Source organism: Diabrotica virgifera, chromosome 8 (assembly GCF_917563875.1).
Source record: "Diabrotica virgifera virgifera chromosome 8, PGI_DIABVI_V3a".
Classification (NCBI taxonomy): domain Eukaryota; kingdom Metazoa; phylum Arthropoda; class Insecta; order Coleoptera; family Chrysomelidae; genus Diabrotica; species Diabrotica virgifera.
The window spans coordinates 65,625,731-65,649,340 of NC_065450.1; the positions used below are offsets into that span (position 1 = coordinate 65,625,731).

Below are 23,610 nucleotides of genomic sequence, written 5' to 3' on the forward strand. Positions count from 1 at the left end.
TTCTTATGACAGTAGCATCTTAACAAAAAATTATAGTGAAATTTGGACACCCTATAAAAAATGTATGGGGGTTTAGTTCCTTTAAACCCCCCAAACTTTTGTGTACGTTCCAATTAAATTATTATTGTAGTACCATTACTTAAGCACAATAATTTTAAAACTATTTTGGCTCTTACTACTTTTTCGAAAATTCAGTTTTTATCGAGATATTTTGAATATTTGTCAAATCCACCACATATTTGTATATGGTTAAGTACGATTATGGAGACTTGGTAATAATATGAAAATTTATGTATGATTTACATTTTTAGGTATATTTTCAACCGTATTAAAAAAGAAGCCATATCTCGATAAAAGTTGCCTTCTCGAAAAAATACAAAGAGGCAAAAAAGTTTTAAAAACATTTTGTTTAACTAATGGTATCGCAGTCATAGTTTAATTGAAGCGTACACAAACATTTGGGGGGTTTAAAGGAACAAAACCTCCATAAGATTTTTATGTAAACATATTAAAAAAGAAGCCACAACTCGATAAAAAATGCCTTATCGAAAAAATAATAAGAACCAAAAAAGTTTTAAAAATATTGAATTTAACTAACGCTGTGTCTAGGTACACGCTAACGTGTACGCAAATAAAAAAGTTAGGTACACGCGAATTAAAGTTCATCAAACCAGTGACGTCATTATTTAGCGTGCACAGTGACTTTATATTTTGGTACACGCTATCACGCTATTTTAATATGTTTAGTGTTTGTTGTTTGATTGATAGAAATTATTTTTATTAAGGGAAGGGAAAGGGAAGCAAACTTAATTGTAATAAAACAAGATGTATATAAAAGTATATATTCAGGTTAGCAAAATAAATATTAGCTAACATGATATATACAAAATACTGCTAAAATAATTTTTATACGTAAATTAATTATACCAGTTAATATTGGTGTTAATTTTTGCTGTGGTGTTTATTTTTATTTATACAGGGAGTTGAACTTGTTACGATTTTCATAGAAAATTAGTTATAACTTTGTAAATACCCTGTATAACATAATAAACCTTTATATTTTTGTGATATGGAAGTTAACAAGATTTTGAACATAAAATAAAATATAGGGTGTTCCATTTAAAAAATATAAGTTTGGCCTGCCACTATATTATCGAACGCCCTGCAACATTCTAACTAATTTTAGTAATTTTGTAATATGAAGCTCAAAGTATGCTAAAATTTTTGTTACTAACTTTTATTGCTATCTATTACTATAGTGGATCTACTGAGCTTTATCACACTAATCAATCGCCCCATATATTTTATCTTATTACTTCTGCTACCTAATCATGAATTTTTGTCTCTTATCTTTTTCATACTGTTTTAGAATGTTGTTAAACTCATTAAAAGAACTAAATAATTGTCCACACTCCATAGGTAATTTAAAAAAAAACACCAAACAAGTAAAAAATAAGGAAACTCTTTACAAATCAATACTAAAGTGTAAACATAAAGCGATTAGACAAATTCTAACCACACTCGAACACTCGCGATACTTACAGATACTTCTTAATACCACAGCATACACGCGGCTCAAATTAGCGTGTACCAAAAAACCCAGTCATAGTACACGCTAAATAATGACGTCACTGACTTGATGACGTTTAAGCGTGTACCTAACTTTTTTATTTGCGTACACGTTAGCGTGTACCTAGACACAGCGTTTAACTAATGGTACCACAATAATAATTTAATTGGAACGTACAGAAAAGTTTGGGGGGGTTTAAGGGAACAAAACCCCCATAAAATTTTTATGGGAAGCACAAATTTCACTATAATTTTTCTTTAAGATGCTCCTGCCATACGAATGCCACATATCCATTTTCAATAAAAAATCTCTAATAGTTTTCGATATATTCGAAAAAATCGATTTTTATTTTGTAACTTCAAAGGGCTATAACTTTTTTTATGTGCATATTTTTACTAAGGTAAGTTAGGTTCATTCGAACTATTTTTGGTCCCAGAATATGTTATTTAATTTATGACCTGTATTTTTGTTACACCCTGTATATTATATAATATAATTAGAGCTACTACTAGCTAGAGATATTACTTATTATATGTACAGGAATAATTAAAATTGTTCCAAATTTAAATATAGTTTTGATATAGTCAACAGTTAAATTACGTCTCCTTTCAGAAATAAAGGAAGTTCTTTAATTTACATTTACAAATCCTTCTATAAAATAAGCTGTTCCGCCTGGATGATCATCTGTTACAAACTTCACACTTTCACACTCACTGTATTTTCTTTTCTTATAGAAAAAGAAGTAGAAAATTTAGGTTAAAATTTTGGTCGTACTGTCAAAAAAGTGAAAAAAAGTTTATTTTTTACTTAAGAGCAATTATTATGCTAAAAAGTTTTTACATGTAAGACCATTTTAATCCGTCTCCATGCCGCAGAATATGGGTTCAAAAGATAAAAGTATAGGGGAAACCCTTAAAAATATATTTAAACGAAATAAGGGTGCTCTAGGTAAGAAAAAATATTTTGTATATATTATATACGGGGTTTAAAACGGCCTATGTCGCATCTCCACACCTTACCGCCATCTATTCCTATCCTGAACGTCCTCTTCCTCCAAATCTCACAAGAGTTCCATGGCCTTTTCATGGAAATTTCCATGATTTTTTCATGGAAATTTCCATGGTTTTTTTGCATCTTCATTCCAGTATAGCCGTGGTCTTACCCTCTTCCTCTTACCTGGGGGTTTCGACTCTAATAATTTTTTCCGCCGACGCTGCTCATCCATCCGAAGCACGTGACCAAACAACTTTAAAGCTTGTTTCTCTTCACTGCAGTGTCTTTGGCATGCATTCATCTTCGGATTTCCTCATTACTCACTCTCTCCTGTCGCGAAAATCCAGCTCTTTAGCGCAAGTAGTCCATTTCTACTGCATTGATTCGTCTTCTAGACTCTGCTGTTAACGTCCATACCTCAGAACTGACTCCCATACATCAGAACTGACTCCACAAAGGCCTTTCCTATTCAAATTTTTGTTTCCTTTGTGATATTTTTTCACACCAAATGGAATTTATGCATCCTATTACTTTTCTGCTTTGATCTATTCTTCAAATTTCTGTTTTTCCCAGATCTTCTCTAGTTAGGTACTATAGCTCCTAGTTATTTAAACTCATCCACCTGCTTTACAGTAGTATCATCTTTTATCAAGATTCAAAAGATTCAAAGATTCAAAAGATTTATTGACTACTTTTACAAAAAAAATTTTTGAATTGTAGCAAGTCAATTTGATATATATAAAATACATGAGATAATGTGTACATATATACAATATAACATATAGAAATATAATTACATTCACGCACATTTACAAAATATGACATCGGAAAACATAGTGAGTAATATTCATGTCCATGATACTGCTTTAAAATGATCGAAATATTCACTAACAGAGTAAAAAGCAAATCTCAGTAGATATTTTTTCAGAATGACTTTAAATTTATTGATTGTAAGGTTTTTAAAATCTATAGGTAGGACATTATATATGTTAAAATCAATTGAGTTTTTTTGTGATTTACTCAAACGATATTTGACTGTTCTGATATTATTTGCACCTCTTGTGCTGTAATTATGCAAGTCAGACTGTTTAACTAAAGTATCTGAAGTTTTGTGTGTTTCCACGAGATTCAAGATTTCAAAGTTAGCATCGAGAATTCACAACATCACTTCCAGATATTATGTTTTTGTGGTGTTAACATTTAAACCCCATTTATTATTGCTGCATATAGACGAGTTAACATAAAGTCCAAGTTAAATGAGTCTCGAGTGAGTATAGCCTGATCATCGGTGAAATAAATATTAGACAGTGTTAACATAAAGTCCAAGTTAAATGAGTCTTGAGTGAGTGTAGCCTGATCATCGGTGAAATGAATATTAAGGAGACAGTCGTTTCTAATGTAAATGTCCATACATCCACAGCTTCTCTTCCATTCCTTTAAAACAATTTCAAGATATAAATTAAACAGTAGTGGGGAGAGGCTGCATCCTCGCTTTAAGCCCTTAGTAATGTGAATTACATCTGACAGATTGTTGTTTATCTTTAAAAACCCTATATTTTCTTCATACAATAGCTTTAGATTAATGGTTGATGGATTTACTTATTTCTGATAGGGCTTCCCATAGTTAAATTCTGGGTACAGGGTCATATGCTTTTTCAAAATTTATGAAGACTCTGTGGGTCTATTCATTCTAGCTGGTTCTTTTCAAATACATTGAGATGCAAAAAAGTCGATCCACTAAAAATTTGGTCATTTTTGAAGTTTTTTTTTATTATTTATTTTTATTTATTTCAACGGTAGAACCATTTACAAACGAGTACAAAAAAAAATAGTAAAAGTAAAAATCGTATACAAAAAACATCAAAAATCAACGAATAAAAGACAATTAAACAACAAAATTTGTAAAATAAGACAGTAAATTCAATAACAGAAGATAAAAAATATCACATATTTAAATCAATAAACTCTGAAGCTGCCTTTTAAAGACATTAATGCCTGGACAGAACGGATCAAGTAGCATTTCATTGCATAAGCTGAGCATTCTCGACAAGGGAAAATGACGAGCATACTCAGTCCTATGAAAAGGAATATAAAAGAGTGCAGTGTGTCGAGTTCTATGTATTGTGTTTAAGTACACATTATCCAACAATGACGGACAGTTGATAGCATTGTTTAGAATTTTGAATAGAAACAACATATCAGCTCTCAACCTGCGGTTCATCAGCGTAGCAATATTAAATTGAGACATTATTCCTGAATAATCTATGACGAAATTTTCAGTATTTCTTATATTAGTCTGTGCTTTATAAGCTAAGGATTAAGGATCTTAGAAACTTCCGTTGAACGCTCTCCAATCCATCAATGTAAACTTGATGAAATGGAGACCAAACAACAGAGCAGTATTCAAGTCCTGAGCGCACTAGAGAGCAGTACAGTAATTTGAATACAGTAGGTGAGAGATCATGACTGTTGCGATAAATAAAACCAAGATTGCGAAATCCTGTTTCCTTAATTTTAAGATAATGGCTTCTAAATGTCAATGCACAATCCAATAATACACCCAAATCTTTAATCTCGGTAACTGAATCCAAGAGTACATCATTAAGAACATAATATCTATTAGCTGTTAGATTATTTATACGACCAAATGAAATACAAGAACATTTAGTCGGATTTAGGCTTAAACCATTTTGTTTCGACCATAAACATATATTATTAACATCATCTTGCAGAAGATCTCTATCTGATATATCATGTATGTAACGAAATAACTTAAGATCATCAGCAAATAGTAGAAAGTGTGAGTTTTTGATAGCCTTACCAATATCGTTAATGAACAAGTTAAAGAGCAAGGGACCACAATGAGACCCTTGTGGGACACCAGAACAACAATGGAATTCTTTAGAAACATAATTGTTGATACGAACTTGTTGTGTACGTCCCATCAAAAAGCTTTTAATCCAATTGACAATGGGTTCACCAAAGCCAGACGCATGAAGTTTATGAACCAACAGGTTATGATTAACCCTGTCAAATGCCTTTGAGAAATCAGTATAAATGCTGTCGACCTGAATCTTATTCTCAAATCCACCCAACAAGTATTGTTGGTAGTTGACAAGATTTGTTACAGTTGACTTTCCGTTAGAAAAACCATGTTGCTCATCAATAATTATGTTTCGGCAAGCCCAGGTAAGATTTATCGATACCAATTTATCTAGAAGTTTTGGTATTGCTGATTGAATAGTTATACCTCTATAATTATTTACACACTCGCGATTGCCAGATTTATAGATAGGTGTAAGAAAACTATTTTTCCAATAATGTGGAAATATAGATGATGACAATGATAAATTGAAAATTTGTTGTAAAGGTTTACAAAGGGAAAACATACAGTTCTTAATAAGTGCTGCAGGTATACCATCAGGCCCTGAAGAATATGTAGTTTTTAAACTCATAATTCCCTCAAAAACATCTGTCAGACTAAATTCAAGAGTTTGGACATCTACACTGTACTCTAAATCAAAGTTAGGTAAATTATACTCACTATTATTATATGTACCCGAAAAATAATTGGCAAATATATTGACTATTTCCTCACCACACTGAGCAATTACATCCCCACCTTCATTAGACATTACATTAGGATAAGCGTTAGACCCACGTGTAGCATTAACATGTCTCCAAAAAGAGCGGGGATCGCTTGAAAGATTTGCTTGAATATTCTCTAAATAGTTTTTATAACATACTGCTTGTAATGATTTACATCTTTCCCTTAACACTGAAAATTTCCTCATATGAGTTGCCTGATGCTTTAAAATTCCGGTGAGCTATTTTTTTCTGTATGACAAGTTCAATCAATTCTCGTGAAAACCGAACTGGAAAGTTCAATGACTTGAAGTTTCGAAATTCCTAAACCTGTTGTTCGATTTAAGCGATTTTTTTACCACGTTATAGCCTTATTCATTTACAATATCGCTGTAATAATATTGTTGCTAGACAGTCAAACTGTCATTGTATACTGAGTGTACGAATCAAAACTGTGTTTTTTCTCAAGGTTCGCATCACCTTGTGGACTATTCTAGCACTTATAAAATACTGAAATTAAAACCTAACTACAGCCTCAGGTTTTAGGGGGTAATTTTACACATGAGAATAATGACAGTTTGCTTAATAATCATATGTCCGCAAATGCTTCTTTTCCGAGATACGGGATGTTCAATATTTTTTTACAAACTGACAATTTATTTATTGCTTTAAAACCAGTTGAGATATGCAAATCAAATTTGGTGGGTTTTAAGACGTCGTTATTGCACATTTTTTGACATACAATTAAGAATTTTATATTCACCATTGGCGTGTGTACGGGTAATATTATGGGTCATAATACCCGTTTGCGCGCCAATGGTGAATATAAAATTCTTAATTGTATGTCAAAAAATGTGCAATAACTACGTCTTAAAACCCACCAAATTTGATTTGTATATCTCAACTGGTTTTAAAGCAATAAATAAATCGTCAGTTTGTAAAAAAATATTGAACATCCCGTATCTTGGAATCGAAGCGTTTGCGGACATTATGATTATAAAGCAAATTGTGAATATTTTCTCATGTAAAATTACCCCCTAAAGTTTGTGACACTTATTTAGAAACAACCTGTACTGATGACGAACATGGCCAGTTGTTAAAGTACCTAACTTTTTCGCTATCCAATATAAGCGAGTGAATCGAAAGACAGAATGTTAAGAAAACCTGGGGCTATAGTTAGGTTTTAATTTCAGTATTTTATAAATGCTAGAATAGTCCACAGGGTGATGCGAACTTAAAAAAAAGGCACAGTTTGATTCGTACACCCAGTATACAATGACAGTTTGACTGTCCAGCAACAATATTATTACAGCGATATTGTCAATGAATAAGGCTATAATGTGGTAAAAAAATCACTTAAATCCAACAACAGGTTTAGGAAATTCGAAACTTCAAAAATGACTAAATTTTTAGTGGATCGATTTTTTGCATCTGAGTGCAGATTGTCAATTCATGAAGGTTTTACAGTGAATTCACTTTGGCCTTCACTTGTTTTATCCTCTTGTTTCCATTTCAAGTTTGTTCTTCATGATTCTACAAAACAATCTGCTATGAGTAGAATAATTGACACTGTGGGAAAATATTTTGTAAATAACAAATATCTTCTTCTACTGGCGCTACAACTCTTTGTGAGTCTTGACCTGCTCAACAATGTTCTTCCATTCTGCCCTGTCAGATACTTTCCTTTACCACTGCCTGATGTTCATGGTTTTCAGATTCCCCTCTGTGTCGTCTATCTATCTCTTCTTCTATTTTCTTTGGTCTTCCATCTCTGGATTACTTTCACAGCTTGATTATCTGGCATTATTTCTATGGCTACTGGCTAAGTGACCAAGCCACTTTAGTCTTTGAGACTTTACAAATCTAACAATATATGTGCTCTGCATTAGTTCATTCAACTCGTGGTTCATTTTAATTCTCCACGAACCATTGCTGCAATGTGTTGGTCCAAATATCTTCCTTAGCATTTTGCGCTCAAATATTCTCAGTTGATTTTCATCAGTGGTTGAGAGGGTCCACGTTGTCAATCAACTGGTCTAATACCTGTTTTGTAGATTCTAAGCTTAGACTGACGATTCAGTAACTTACTTTCCATTAAGTCTTTGTATGCATAAAAAAACTTATTACCGCTAAGAATCTGTGCTTGTATTTCTTAACTGGTGTTGTTGTTATTTATTATTGAGCCTAGGTAGGGAAAATTGAGGTGTATTCATAGGTATGGTTGTCTACCTTCAGATTCTCATGTTGATTCTACTTTGTGCACTCCATATATTTTGTTTTACTTTCATTTATATATAGACCAAACGTAGCAGCTTCCTGTTTCAGCTCTATAGCTTTTTTGCTTAATACCCTTTTGTTGAGGCTTATTATGGGAACATCATCTGCATATGCGCATATTTGCATAGATCTTGTGTTAACACAGCCGTTCATATCCAATTTTCTAACAATAGCTTCTAAAGTTGGATTAAAAAGTGTTGTTGATAAGGCATCACCTTGCCTAACTCCTTTGCCAATATCAAATGCCTCTGTCATATCTCCATCACTCCATCTATTCTCACCATAGCTTTGGAACCCTCCAAAGTCATTCGTGTAAGTTTAACTAATTGGGTATCAGTAACATAGATAGTTGCTTTAATATCTTTTGTCGATCTACTCCATCAAACACCTGTTTGAAATCGATATACAAGTTGTAAACTGGTATGTTATAGTCAACTAATTTTTCATGTATTAACATATGTATTTGGTCTATAGTTGACCTCTTTGGTCTGAAACCACATTAGTATTCACCAATCATTTCTTCCGAAAACAATTCCAGGCGGCTATATATAATTCCTGATAATATCTTGTAGACATTTAAAACTGTTCTGCCACTATAATTTTCGCCGTCGTGATTTTTGAGTCTTTTGTCTCCCCCTTTGTACATAGGAAGTATGATTCCTACTTTCCAATCTCCTGAGATGACTTCTAGTGTCCTATGCAGTCGATTAGTTTATGGATAAGCTTCCATAGCACATGTGCACCATTCTTTATCATCTCTGTAGTTATTCCATCTGTGCCAGGTGCTTTGTTATTTTTTAGATGTTTGTTGCTCAACTAGTTGTTCTGTTGTATGGTGAATTATTTCTTCGTCTTGCTTTTGTTCTTTTTCTGGATTTAAGAGCTCTTGAAAATGCTCCTTCCACCTTTTTATTATTTCCTCTTTATCACTGATAATTGCCCCATTTTTGTCCTTGCAAACTGTTGTTCTTGTCATGTATCCTTGTGTTTATTGCTTGCTTTCCTTGTAAAATTTTTTAGTTGTCTGTCTTCTCTTATTATAATCTGTATTTTTGTAACAAACAAATATATACTTTTGAAAACTTACAGGCAGTTTAGGAAGTCGCAGCGAAGTTTTGGTTATAAATGACGAATTACTTAAAGATTTAGGTAAAGATTCTCCACTAAATACAAGACTGAGGATATTAAAAGAATACAGTACCAGGGTAGCTGAAAACAAATTAGAAAATGTGAGTATAATTCATTTAGTTGTCTATTTTTTTTATAACTCCCTAGAGGAGTAAAGAACTATCTAAAGATCCCAGTACATGTTTGGCTATGTACAGAACGACTTAGCATAACTTCAGGGTTGATGTCAAGCATTCGTCTATAAAACCAAATGTCGGTTTTTATGTACAGGGTTATTCACTATATTTTGATCCCCCTGTAAACTGATTTATTTACAAAATTAGAAAAAAATGTAAAATACAAAAGTTACACGATTTTTTATGTAGTTTTCGAAAATGATAGTAGAAAAACAAAGAAGGTGCAAACAAAATGGCCGCAGATGTTAACTTTGTCAATTTAAATCGAATACCCTGTATATGGTTACACATTTGAATAGAACTTGCTGTAACGAACATTTCCATACAGGCACGTAGCCAGGAAATGTACTGGGGGAGGGGGGGTTCCAAACACAACTTAATTTTTTTGTTAGATTAGACGGTAAGGTATTGAAAGAAATGTTTAGAGCAAATTTTAGATTCATCTTTTTGTTAGCAACTAATAAGAGATTACAAAACTGATTTTTATTTTGATAAAAAACAGTGGCGTGCCATTTTTTAATGTAATAAAATTATATTTTGGTCAATATCAACGGTTCAAAAAAAGGTAGAGAATAAATTCTTTTCATTAAATTATAGAGAAATTTATCTTCTTTTAAAATATATAAAAATTAATATACCATTACATTTGTTTTTTTTTGAAAAAAACTCAAAAATTTGCTACCATTTCAGTTACCGCCATCTAGCGGCGACAGCAAACGTCAAAAATTCAAAACCAAATAAGCGTTTTGTAGTGCAAATTATGCTCTTTCATATGAGCCTAAGTTTGCTAAAATCGGTCAAAGGAAACGGAAGAAATCTTGGTTTGTTTAAAAAAACAATTGAACTTCCCCCACCGCTTTATTTTGATAGATAGAACAAAACGTTTTAGACAAAAAATGTAGGGAAATGGTCTGTAAATATGAAAATGATATCATCGATAAACTTTCATTAGACAAAATTCTATAAAAATCCCATTTTTCTACTTTGTGTTGGTTGTTACGCCCTCTAGCGGACGTTTGACAAGCTCGAAAATAATTTCCAGCAATTTCTCTTGGCGACTTTTATCATGATTTTTTTTCTCAAATCTATACGACCAATATCTTATGAGATATGGCCGCTCGCTACCCTTAACTGATCACCCTGTACATAACTACTATTATAAAATACGTTACTTACCAATTTCCACTGGTTTCACATGAAAAAATTTTGTAATTTTTCTTTGAGAACTCTCTTGTGGTGCAAATCTCTTCATGATAATAAGAATACAAAGTCAAGACTAAATACACAGTTCACTAAAAAACTCACTCACGAAAACTAAAAGAATTTTAACTTTTAACCACCAACAAACAGTACAATCACAATTGTTTGAAAAACACTTCTTTTATGTAAAAATATTCTTATTTATACAGGGTGTTTGGTAAAGAATGGGCAAAATAGGCCGATTTAAGCTAACTTCCGAGATACAGGGTGTCAAAGTAAAACTTTTTTTTTTATTTATTATTGAATATTTCCTGACAGGTATGAGATAACAACATGAAATTTGGTATGTGGGGCTTTTTTGGGTCGAGAAAACTAAATTCCCTACCAAAAATTATGTATTGCCCAGAGGGCGCCACATACGCCTTTCAGCATTTATTTATTACATTCAATTTTTTTATCCCTCACTCTGTATAATTTTGACATTAAAATTTTTATTCTCCTATTAGTTTTACTTAAAAAATGTATACTTCTTTCATCTCCCTAAACTCAACCGTTTTCGAGATAAACGCATTGTAAATCTGCGATACACCATCATTTTTAGCATAATATCATTGTAGTTATAACCGAAAAATAACTTAAAACCATAAAATTATCCAAAAATGTATCGCAAATTTCTTCAAATGGAATTTGCGATGCAATGACAAATTTGAGAACTGGCACAATTATTATGGTTTTAAGTTATTTTTCGGGTGGAACTACAATATTATGCTAAAAATGATGGCGTATCGCAGATTTAAAATGCGTTTATCTCGAAAACGGTTGAGTTTAGGGATGAAAAAAGTATACCTTTTTTAAGTAAAACTAATAGGAGAATAAAAATTTTAATGTCAAAATTATACAGAGTGAGGGATAAAAAATATTAAACGTAATAAATGAGTGCTGAAAGGCGTATGTGGCGCCCTCTGGGCAATACATCATTTTTGGTAGGGAATTTAGTTTTCTCGACCCAAAAAACCCCCACATACCAAATTTCATGTTGTTATCTCATACCTGTCAGGAAATAGTCAATAATAAATAAAAAAAAGTTTTGACACCCTGTATCTTTGACACCCTGTATCTCGGTTATTATAAAATTTGTACTAAGGTAAGTTAGCTTAAATCGGCTTATTTTAACCTCACAAACCTGAGGTTAAGCTATGGCCCATTCTTTACCAAATATCTTAATATTTACCCTGTATATGTATAACAAAATATCTTAATTTTTATTTCTAACTCAAAAATACAAGTGCGGTCAATGTTTACCCTCGCCTCGACTGTTTATCTTTGAATGATCTGAAATCTGAAATACGGAAAAGAAAATCACATGCAAACAATATTTCATCGTCTGTGAAACAAATCTTTTCAAAAAATGAAATGCATAGCCACTAGCCACTGTTATCTAAACGGATCGAATTACATCTTATGCATGTTAAGACATATGGCAGGGTTCCATACTTAAAGTCAAGTGAAAGAAATATTTTTTAGTGGAAGTTTTGTTACAATATGCTGATGATTTTAAAAATTAATATACCCTACACTTTATATGATATAAAGGTATAATCTTTCCTAGTAAAAAATAATAATAATTTCGTTCACTTTTTCAAGATAATAATAATAACTTGGAAAAAACTTACTGTCTTGATACCACAGCCGAGACAGTTTTGGGAGGGGGGGTCCGGACCCCATGGACCCCACTTGGCTACGTGCCTGTTTCCATATTGAATTTGAAGGCCCTATCTGAAAAAATAAGCGAGGTACTAGATATTTTGAATAAATCTCATGATGGTAGGCTATGACAGTGATAGGAATATCATGACAACAATGTTATTTTTTGACAATTTATAATATTTATAAATAAATAATTATTTCGTTGTAAAATGAAAGCAAGAGCGGTCTTATTTTTGGTTAGTTCAGAGAGCACCAAAAGCACTCTGACCGGTTTCAATACTTTTTAGGATTTCCTCAGAGAGCTCATATTTAATTCTCTCTGAACAAACAAACTTCGGAGGGGCAGCATATACTACCTACATACCTTCCTGGTTTCTAAAATTTGCAAACCAACGAATTGCCGGAACAAAGAAGGCCGAGTGAGCTCTAGTTGCATCTCACTTCTGTAAATAAAGCAGTTTACAGGAGGGTCAAAATAGAGTGAATAACCCTGTACATATCAAAGGACCACCGCGAAAGGTCAGTGAAGACTGAGCAACTCCACCAACATGTAAACACTGTTCTTACGTGGCCAAACACAGGACTTTAAAGCCTTAAAGCATGTCACATGGCAAGTTATTTATGGCAGATTTAAAAATTCCCTATGCCAGATAGGTAATATATTTTTTTTGTAGCTACTATCATTGATTATACTTATATTTCTTAACAGCTGGTTTTTTTTATCAGAATATAATGTGGATGATTTGCAAGAACATCTTTTTATATAGGGTGTTTCATTGGGAAACGGAAATACTTTAATGGTTTATAGAGGTCACCGAGGCCGTTCTAGGTATACTAAATTTTTTGCCCTACCGACTTTTATATCCGACTTACAGGGTGTTTTATCGATTTTGCTCATTTCTTTCCTAATCCATAACTTTAGAAACACCCGGTATATTTTTTTAATATTTGGTACACATATGTCTCATTCAAAACCCAAACGACCGACATTCTAATCACAAGAAAAATCCAGGTCCGGATTAACAAAAAATTATAAAGTAATTGTGACCTTAAAATAACACCCTGTATATTGAAATTTTGAAAATCTGTTTGCATATTTGAAAAGAGCACAAAAAACTAAGTCTAATGGTTTGCTTCGATTTTTCGGCCAGACAATTTTTTGACTTTAATTTTGAAATTATATTGAATTTTTTAAGAACTCAACATTAAAAAGCAGGTATACTCATGTTAAAATGAATCAATACTTATTTACCACATTGAAAGACCCAATTATTAATCACAAGAAAAATCCAGGTATGTAATAACAAAAAAACATAAAGTAATTGTGACCTTTAAACAACACCCTGTATATTGATATTTTCAAAATTTGTTTGCACATTTGAAAAGACCGTAAAAATCCGAGTTTATCGGTTTGCTTTGATTTTTTGTGCAAAGATTTATTAACTTTAATTTTGAAATTAAATATATTCAAATTTTTAAGAACCCCGAAATTAATAAGCAGGTTTTTAAAGCACTTTTAATAATAAATCATTAAAGTTAATGAATAAATACTAATTGTAAAAATAATCAGTTATTATTTACTGCGTTAGAAGGACTTACTTACCAAACACAAGAAAAATCCAGGTCCGTATTAACAACAAAATACAAAGTAACTGTGACCTTGAAAAAACACCCTGCATATTGAAATTTTTAAAATACGTTTGCACACCTGAAGAGAGCACGAAAAACTAAGTTTAATTTCCAGCTTTAATTTTTTGTGCAGACAATTTAATGACATTACTTTTGAAATTATATCGAAATTTTAACGATTAAACTTATTAAGCAAACGATTAAACTTAGTTTTTTGTGCTCTTTTCATACCTATGTGCAAACGGATTTTGAAAATTTCAATATACAGGGTGTTGTTTCAAGGTTACATTTACTTTATATTGTTTTGTTAATCCGGACCTGGATTTTTGTTGTGATTTATAAGTGCGTCGTTCGAATGTCGTAAATAAGTATTGATTATTTTGAAAATGGGTATTTATTTAATAACTTTAATAATTTATTGTTAAAAGTGCTTTAAAAATCTGCGTTTTAATTTCAGTGTTCTTAAAAGTAACAATATATTTAATTTCAAAATTAAAGTCATTAAATTTCCTTCGCAAAAACTTAGAGCAAACCGATAAACTCAGATTTTTGTGGTCTTGCAAACAAATTTTGAAAATTTCAATATACAGGGTGTTGTTTCAAGATCACAATTACTTTGTTTTTTTGTTAATCCGGACCTGGATTTTTCTTGTGATTAATAATTGGGTCGTTCCAATGTGGTAAATAAGTATTGAATAATTATAAAATGAGTATTTATTCAATAGCTTTAATAATTTATAATTAAAAGTTAATAATACCTGCTTTTTAATGTCAGAGTTCTTAAAAAATGCAACATAATTTCAAAATTAAAGTCATAAAATTGTCTGGCCGAAAAATTGAAGCGAACGATTAGACTTAGTTTTCGTGCTCTTTTCAAATATGCAAACAGATTTTCAGAATTTCAATATACAGGGTGTTGTTTTAAGGTCATAATTACTTTATAATTTTTTGTAATCCGGACCTGGATTTTTCTTGTGATTAGTATGTCGGTCGTTTTGGTTTTGGATGAGACACATGCGTACCAAATATCAAAAAAATATACAGAGTGGTTCTAAAGTTATGGCTTAGGAAAAAATAGGCAAAATTGATAAAACACCCTATAACTCGGTTATAAAAGTCGGTAGGGCAAAAAATGTAGTATACCCAGAACCGCCTCGGTGACCTCTATTCACAATTAAAGTATTTTCGTTTCCCAATGAAACACCCTGTATAATATCATAAGTTTCTTTATTAATAGTGATGTTTGAGGCTTTACTGCATATATCTCAACATTATATTCCTTCACTTATTCAATTTGTTTTTTTTATAATGGAATCGTATATTGTAGAAATGGGGTACATGCTGTTTTCTACTTTTTGAGTTATTGTAAAAACCCTTTTTGTCATATCCTCTCTCTCTTTCTATATCGGCGTCATTTGGTGTTAAATGCAGTTTAACAGAATAAACTATATCCATGCAATGCATCAGTGTTTGCTTCCTTTCAACACCAAATGATGCGGATATAGAAAGAGAGAAGGGCTTTTTACTATAACTGGAAAAGTAGAAATAGTAACATATATCTTCTTTTGCATATAATGTATTTTATTAATTAATTGAGGTGTTAGGAATGAAAAAATGTGTTCACATTTTATTTATTAACATAATTTGTTCCGATTTATTTTAGACTGCTGTAGAAAAATTATGGAAAGCTATAGAAGATCTCTTCAGTCCAGAATATTCAACAGAAGTGCGCCATTTAGCCTTTCATTTCTTACAATGCCTTCTAAGAGGCCAACTAAATTTAAACGACCTAAATGAAATTATGAGAGCCATATTTTTTCATTTCATTACACAACATAGTCATCCTGACGATATCATTCAACGATTCGACTTGCTGAATATTCTTACACAAAATGGCATAACTCTGTTGCATTTCGAAGAAAAAGTTGGCAGATTTTTATTGAACTGGTTACCAGATATATCCCAAGCGGGAAAGATAGAGGAGTACTTGACAATGCTGGATAATTTGGTGAGATATAACGCTGCCTATTTGGACGATGAAGTTATTTCAGGTTTTATACAGTATGTATTTTATATAAATACTTAAATGCTTCGTTTTATTAACACATTCGCTGCCACTGACGCCAAAGGCTTTGTGCTATTATACATGAGTCAGGTGCCGCTATTGCCTTTTGGCGTTCATAACCTGTGGAGTTAAATAGGGTTCTTTTCGTATTGGCTCCATACGAAAGTGACGGGATATAAGTGACAGCGAATGTGTTAAGGTCAAATTCTAAAATTAACATTTTTTTCTGCTATTGTGCAGAATCACTCACCGGCACGAAAATCGGACACCCTTATAATTTCTGATGAAATGGCCCTGACCTTTTGATTTTTTTTCGGTTCTTTCTACAAATTTGGCAAACAATGAACACAATTTAGCAGAAATCCTTAAAGATAGTTTTTAACGAGAAATATCCCTTAAATTGAAATTTTCCAGATATTCTTAGATAATCTCAACGATATTGAAGTTATCATCTTACTTTTACTTCAGTGTTACAAAGAGGAGTAACACGAGTAACGGACACGGAGTTTCGCACAGTACAGTGCAACGTGTGTTTGCTTGATTTATAGAGACAGGAGCTTACACCCGACGTCCTGGAACAGGTCCCCAGAGAAGCACTAGAAAAATACGTTTTCTCCAGGTCCGCAACATAGGTTTGAGTGGCGGTGATGAACTCCTCATTCGACTTAAATTTCGGCCTAGCCAGTGACTTTTCAAGTTTTGGAAACAAAAAGAAATCGCACAGGGCCAAATCTGGAGAATACGGTGGATGGGACAGCAGTTCATAGCCCAATTTGACCAACTTCACCATGCCGACGGCGGAGGTGTGAGCCATATGCACCATATATCGGAGATAACTTCACACTGATGCACACCCTCGTGCCCCTTGCTTTGTCAGTTGATATTATTCATACTTCATATGGCATGGCCAGCGCAAAGTCCCGATTTAAATCCCATCCAGCATGTTTGGGACTGGGACAGGCTTTGTAGAGGTATTCAAAGTCGGGTACCTACTCCTCTTATCTTAGATCAACTCAAAGACGCTGTTTTATAGAAATGGGAAGCAATTTTACAGAATGAAGTTTTAAACTTAATTAATAGTATGCCCAGGAGAATGAATACCGTTATAGAGGCTCGTGGTGGGTAATACTAGACATATATAAATTAAATAAGAAAATCTACGGTTTCGTTTTGATTAAAATCTGTCTTCCTCCATCCCCCGATAGCACTATTTCTAGGTCTACCTGTTGTCAAGGAGGCTCTAAGGAAGACAGATTTTTACCATTCCGACCGTAGATTGTCGATATAAATTAAATTAGAGCCTCCTTGACAACAGGTAGACCTAGAAATAGTGCTATCGGGGGATGAAGGAAGACAGATTTTAATCAAAATGAAACCGTAGATTTTCTTATTTTGTTAATGCCATACTCTGCATAGAGTACAAAGACTCGTTTCATATGGGCTCTCTGAACTGCAAAGTGGAATGTTTTCCTGGCGGTGCCTTTTGGTATGTTATACCTGGGTTAAGCAGAAAGCTTGAATTGAGTCGAAATTCATTTCGCTTATTCCCCGTTAGAGGGCGTTCTATCCATACTGCGATATAAATTATTTTAATTTATATCGACAATCTACGGTCGGAATGGTAAAAATCTGTCTTCCTTAGAGCCTCCTTGACAACAGGTAGACCTAGAAATAGTGCTATCGGGGGATGGAGGAAGACAGATTTTAATCAAAACGAAACCGTAGATTTTCTTATTTTATATATAAATTAAATCGAGAAGTAATTTGTATAGGTTTCATTGTTATTTTGTTTCTGAAGATAATTGAACATCCTAAAATCCTATATCAGACCATGCCAATCGTCGATAAAAGATACAATGAAAAATAAAGTGTGTTTCGACAATTTGATCAAAAATTCAAGGGGTGCCCGTTTTTCTTGCCAGTGAGTGTAATTATTATTATTTTTTAAATATTTTCTATTGCTTAACAAATAAAAAAATAATTTAACACAGATAGGCAATAATTTAACAAATCTATATAAATCTCATTTTTTTAGGCATATCTGTGTTTTGTGCTGTAGCTCCAGTTCCAAGACAGTTCAATCATGTCTGCAAATTATGTCATCAATAGTAGCCTATAGTAACATGCCGCCTGAATCTCTACCAAAATTTATTGGAGCTCTTTGTAGAACTGTTAACGTAGAAGAGTATTGCATGCTGAGCTGGACGGTAAGATGGTGACAGTTGTTGTGAAATGTATTAAGAGTAAACAGTAGCGCGTCATCAATATTTTTGTTTTTCGAAAGTTCTGCGAACTTTCAACAGTGAGGCAACAGTGCGTCGGTAATTCGACACTGACAGTGACATACTATCAAAAACAATAATTTTTATACTCATATCCGCGAAATGTTGCCGAGTCAGTCACGTTCGATTTCTTGTTATAGAAAATCGATTTTTAGTAGATCCAATGTGACACAAAATATAGGCATGGGATAAAAAAGTTTATTTGAAGAAAGTTTATTTTTTTGTTCTTCTTAATGGCGGTACAGGTTCCTATTTGCAATATTTTATTTAGTTATAGGGTAATTTTCACATACTAACAATTTTCTCTAATTGGGCTCTGTACCGCCATTCTTTATTATATTACGAATATGTGTGCCAAATATCTTGACAAAATATTTAAAATTACAGCCGCAATCTTGGATCGCGTTTGTTGCTACCTGTTGATCGCTACTGTATGCTCTTAATAAATTAGATAAATAAGAAACATAAAAGTGATATTTACATTGGCATTATTCTTCTTTCTTTTTCCATTTATCTTTATATAGCAATTTTTCTTATTATAATTGATGGATTCGACCGTTACTTGATGGAAGTTCATTTTATAATAATATAACAATAAAACACTGAAAACGTTTGTTTTCTATACTTCCACAAAATTTATTACAACTATGTGAATACAGCTGTTTCGGCAGAGTACCTTTCTCAAGTGATTTAGTTTACTATGTGTTTATTTGCCTTTTTAAAGTCTTTAACTGAAGAGGTTGAGGAGTGGGGAGCTGTTTTTCTCGAGTTGGTAATTCAGAATTATATCTGTATTTTTCAATTTATTAATTTCCATAGACTCTAATAAAGATAGCTTAAGGCCTTTATTTTGTATACCTATGCATAATTTGAAACTGTTCATTAAAAGAATGATTATGATCTAGAAGGTGAAGTGCGTATGTAGAAGTGTCTGTTTTTCTATTGTTGAAAGTCCGTTTGTGTTCTGCTATCCGTTTGTCAAAGGTTCTGCCAGTTTGACAAACGGATAGCAGAACACAAACGGGCTTTCAACAATAGAAAAACAGACACTTTCTACATACGCACTTCACCTTCTAGATCATAATCATTCTTTTAATGAAGAGTTTCAAATTCTGCATATTCAAAATAAAGGCCTTAGGCTATCTTTATTAGAATGTATGGAAATTAATAAATTGAAAAATACAGATATAATTCTGAATGATCAACTCGAGACAAACAGCTCCCCACTCCTCAACCTCTTGAGTTAAAGACTTTAAAAAGGCAAACCCATAGTAATCTAAATCACTTGAGAAGGGTACTCTGGCGAAACAGCTGTAGTCACATAGTTGTAATAAATTTTGTGGAAGTATAGAAAACAAACGTTTTCAGTGTTTTATTGTTATATTTTGCTTATTCATTGGCGGGTTCTTGCTTGTAAGAAAGATCGTCACTCTTGCATAGTAGGCCAATACTTTTTTTACCACTTGGTGATTTGTCTCTTACTATTTTAATTACTCTTGTGTCCGCCACTCTGCTGATGTGATTGTTCCATTCTTTCTTCTATTGTACTCTTGTACAAAGCAGGCCATTTGGTGGGTATTGGTGGCATCACTTATATGATTGATGAAAATCTTTAAAAGAGGATATGTATAAGCAACAGTAGTCAAAGAACAAATGAATTTATCCAAAGCTATATAGACAAGGATATGTCTGATTTTAAGAGTCATGGTTTATTTTTATTTATATGCTTTTGTTTGCTTAAGGAGGTATGGTTTGAAATCAACATTCCAAGCACATTTTTGTGATTTTTTTTTATGCTACTATGGTAGAATTATTTGGTTTTTAAATTAAATTAACATGTTCCTTACAATTAAAAGAATTCAAAAAGAAGTACTATCATAGGCACTTTGAGAGTGCCTATGATAGTATAGTCCCTATGATAGTATCCATCGAGAATTTCTGATCAACGCCCTGAAAAAGTTAGAATATTCCAACTCATCTCATTGATATAGTAAAAGAAACACTTAAGTACAAAGCAGGGTTCGAATTCAAAACGCACTAACAGATACAATCCATGTTAGAACGGGCCTATGACAAGGAGATGCCCTATCCTGTATTCTATTCAACATCACATTAGAGAAAATAATTAGAGAGTCAAAAGTCAACACCAGAGGAACAATAATAACTAAAAGTGTACAAATATTGGCATTTGCAGATGATGTTGATATCATAGCTAGAAGCAACAGAGAAATGATAGAAGCATTTAATGCTATAGAAAAAGCGGCACAAAACAGTGGCCTAAATATTAATGAAATAAAAAAAAATTGAAAAAATCTAACACATCCGTCAAAGAAAAGCGTGGCGCGTGTTCATCGAATAAACGGTTTTCGCCTCACGCTTTTCTTTAACGAATGTGTTAGATTTTTTCAATTTTTTTTTTATTTTTTGCTTTTTGGTTGATTTTTTATAATATTTTTAATTTTAGTCACTCGTAAATAAAGAAAAGCATTTCTTAAAAAAAATTTTTTTTCATATTTTTTTATTTTTTACTTTTTAGTCTTACACTTTTCAAACATTAAAATATATCGTCATGTTTATTAAAATATGTATAAAACATATGATGTACTAACATGAAAGGCAAAAAATTTGAAACTTTATTGTTTATTAATGAAGCATCACGTAAACAATTAACGTAAAAGTGAAATTATGTATTGTTTATATCATTAGCTATGCAATCCGTAAAAGTTTAAGTTTTTACATTGAAAAAAACAAGAGAATTTAAGCGTTTTCCATTAAAATCGTTTTTTTTTGTTATTTAAACAATTAATAAACATGAAAAATTTTTTTTATTGACTATTCGTGTATTGTTCCCGCGAATGCATATGTCTGCAAATTTTCATTCATTTGCATTGAAGAAAAGGCAGTCAAATTAACGTCTAAAGATTTGACGCAAACTATTGAACTAAATAAAAGCGTTTAATAAAAACCAAATACATGAAGGCCATCAAATCGACAGGCCAAAGAAACCTACAGAATCTGACAATAGGAGACTATAACATCGAAAGCGTAAAAATTTTTACATATCTAGGTTCACTAATTACCGCAGATAACAATGTCAGCGAAGAAGTTAAGAGAAGAATACACATTGCTAATAAAACATATAATGGACTCATTAAACATCTAAGATCTAACAACATCACGAGAAAAACCAAATGCAAAATATACAAAACCCTGATAAAACCGGTCCTTATATATTGATCAGAGACATGGACACTGTCGAAAAGCGATGAGAACTTATTAGGTTCGTTTGAACGAAAAATCCCTAGACACATATATAATGGGGTGAAAGAAAATGACGTATGGCGCAAAAGATATAATTTTGAACTATACGCAGCATACAACGAACTCGACGTCATAACATCCATAAAGATCGGACGTCTGTGCTAGATGGGTCATGTTGAACGAATGTTGGAGACCGAAACACCAAAACATATAATGAAGCAAACACCAGTAGGGAGAATGTCAAAGGGAAGACCCAAACTTAGATACATGGAACAAGTGGAACAAGATCTGAAAACACTTGAGATTACCCACTGGAAGAACAAAGCAAGGAACAGAACAGAACCCAGGACCCAAAAAGGGTTGTCGAGCTACTGATGATGATGATGATATAGACAAGGATATGTCTGATTTTAAGAGTCATGGTTTATTTTTATTTATATGCCTTTGTTTGCTATGTTTCGTATGGTTTGAAATCAACATTTCAAGCGCATTTTTGTGAATTTTTTTTATGCTACTATGGTAGAATTATTTGGTTTTTAAGGTACTAGTACACTTTAGAAGACCAAAAATAAGCATTTTTTCAAGATTTTTTTTTCTCAGAACCTTTATTAAAAATGAACATAAACCTTTTTACATATTAATATCTATTTCTTAAAGAATACAAAAAATATATATTTTTTTATTTGTGTACTTACACTAATATTGTAGAGGGAGCCAAAGTTGAGGACTCGAAAAAAAGTAGCTCTGATGGCGGACAGTTAATCTCAGGATTGGGATATCTGAAACAAAAAATTTTACGGAAATTTGAAAACTTTTTGTGAAAAAATCGCCCGCTTTTCTTTAGTTTTTCATGGTTAAAAAATATTTATCGTTTATTTTTTGGTTAAATTGTAGTAAATTGTCACGTAAAAAACCTTCCTTTTCAAATGCCGTACGATTTTTTTGCTTCAGATATCCCAATCCTGAGATTAACTGTCCGCCATCATTTTTCGAGGCCTCGACTTTTGTGCCCTCTACAATATTAGTGTACGTGCATAAATAAAAAAAGATATATTTTTTGTACTCTCTAAGAGTTAGAGATTAATATGTAAAAAGTTTTATGTTCATTTGTAATAAAGTTTCTGAGAAAAAAATTCTTGAAAAAAATGATTATTTTTGGTCCCGTAAGGTGTACTAGTACCTTAAATTAAATTAACATATTCCGTACAATTAAAAGAATTAAAAAAAAAATCAAGGCAAAGTGTTGAAAAATAAGCCAACGGTGCCAAATATATTATCAGATACCTACCTCAAAAAAATGTATTTTGCGGTGTATATCAGAACTCGTCATTGGATCATGTGAAACACAAAATTTAAAAAGATTTTGTTAGCTTATGAGTTTCTCGAGGTAACGCTGTCTAGGTTTTTTAGTTTTAACGATTTTTGACTTTTTGGTATCACTCAGTCAAAATAACGAAAATTTTTGTAAAAAAGGGTGAAAATTAACATATTTATTATTGTTAAACAAAAAATAAGCATAAAACAAAAAAAATCTCGACAGCGTTACCTCACCAAATATCTAAAAAAAAATCTATGCAAAGTTTCGGGTGGATCGTTCAAATAGTTTTTGAGTTACAATGTCCACCGCCTTTAAAAAAAGCAGTTTGGAGAAATGTTTTGACACATTTTAATTTCAATTTCTTTTTTGTCTGTCAAATCCTAAAGTGATGCACACCGGAATATGTTTTTGAATTGTGG

The 23,610-nt window shown here is 32.3% G+C and overlaps 1 protein-coding gene across 1 annotated transcript in view; it reads left to right on the top strand.

Annotated features, from left to right (window-relative positions):
• Window positions 1–2,269: 2,269 nt before the first annotated feature.
• The window catches only part of LOC114331759 (tuberin), a 111,418-nt gene continuing 90,077 nt past the window's right edge, over window positions 2,270–23,610 (top strand). The window contains exons 1-4 of the mRNA XM_028281397.2: window positions 2,270–2,518; window positions 9,515–9,654; window positions 15,929–16,326; window positions 18,366–18,537. Coding sequence (XP_028137198.1) covers window positions 2,437–2,518; window positions 9,515–9,654; window positions 15,929–16,326; window positions 18,366–18,537 — 792 coding nt within the window. The 5' untranslated portion in view covers window positions 2,270–2,436. The remainder of the gene's footprint in view (window positions 2,519–9,514; window positions 9,655–15,928; window positions 16,327–18,365; window positions 18,538–23,610) is intronic.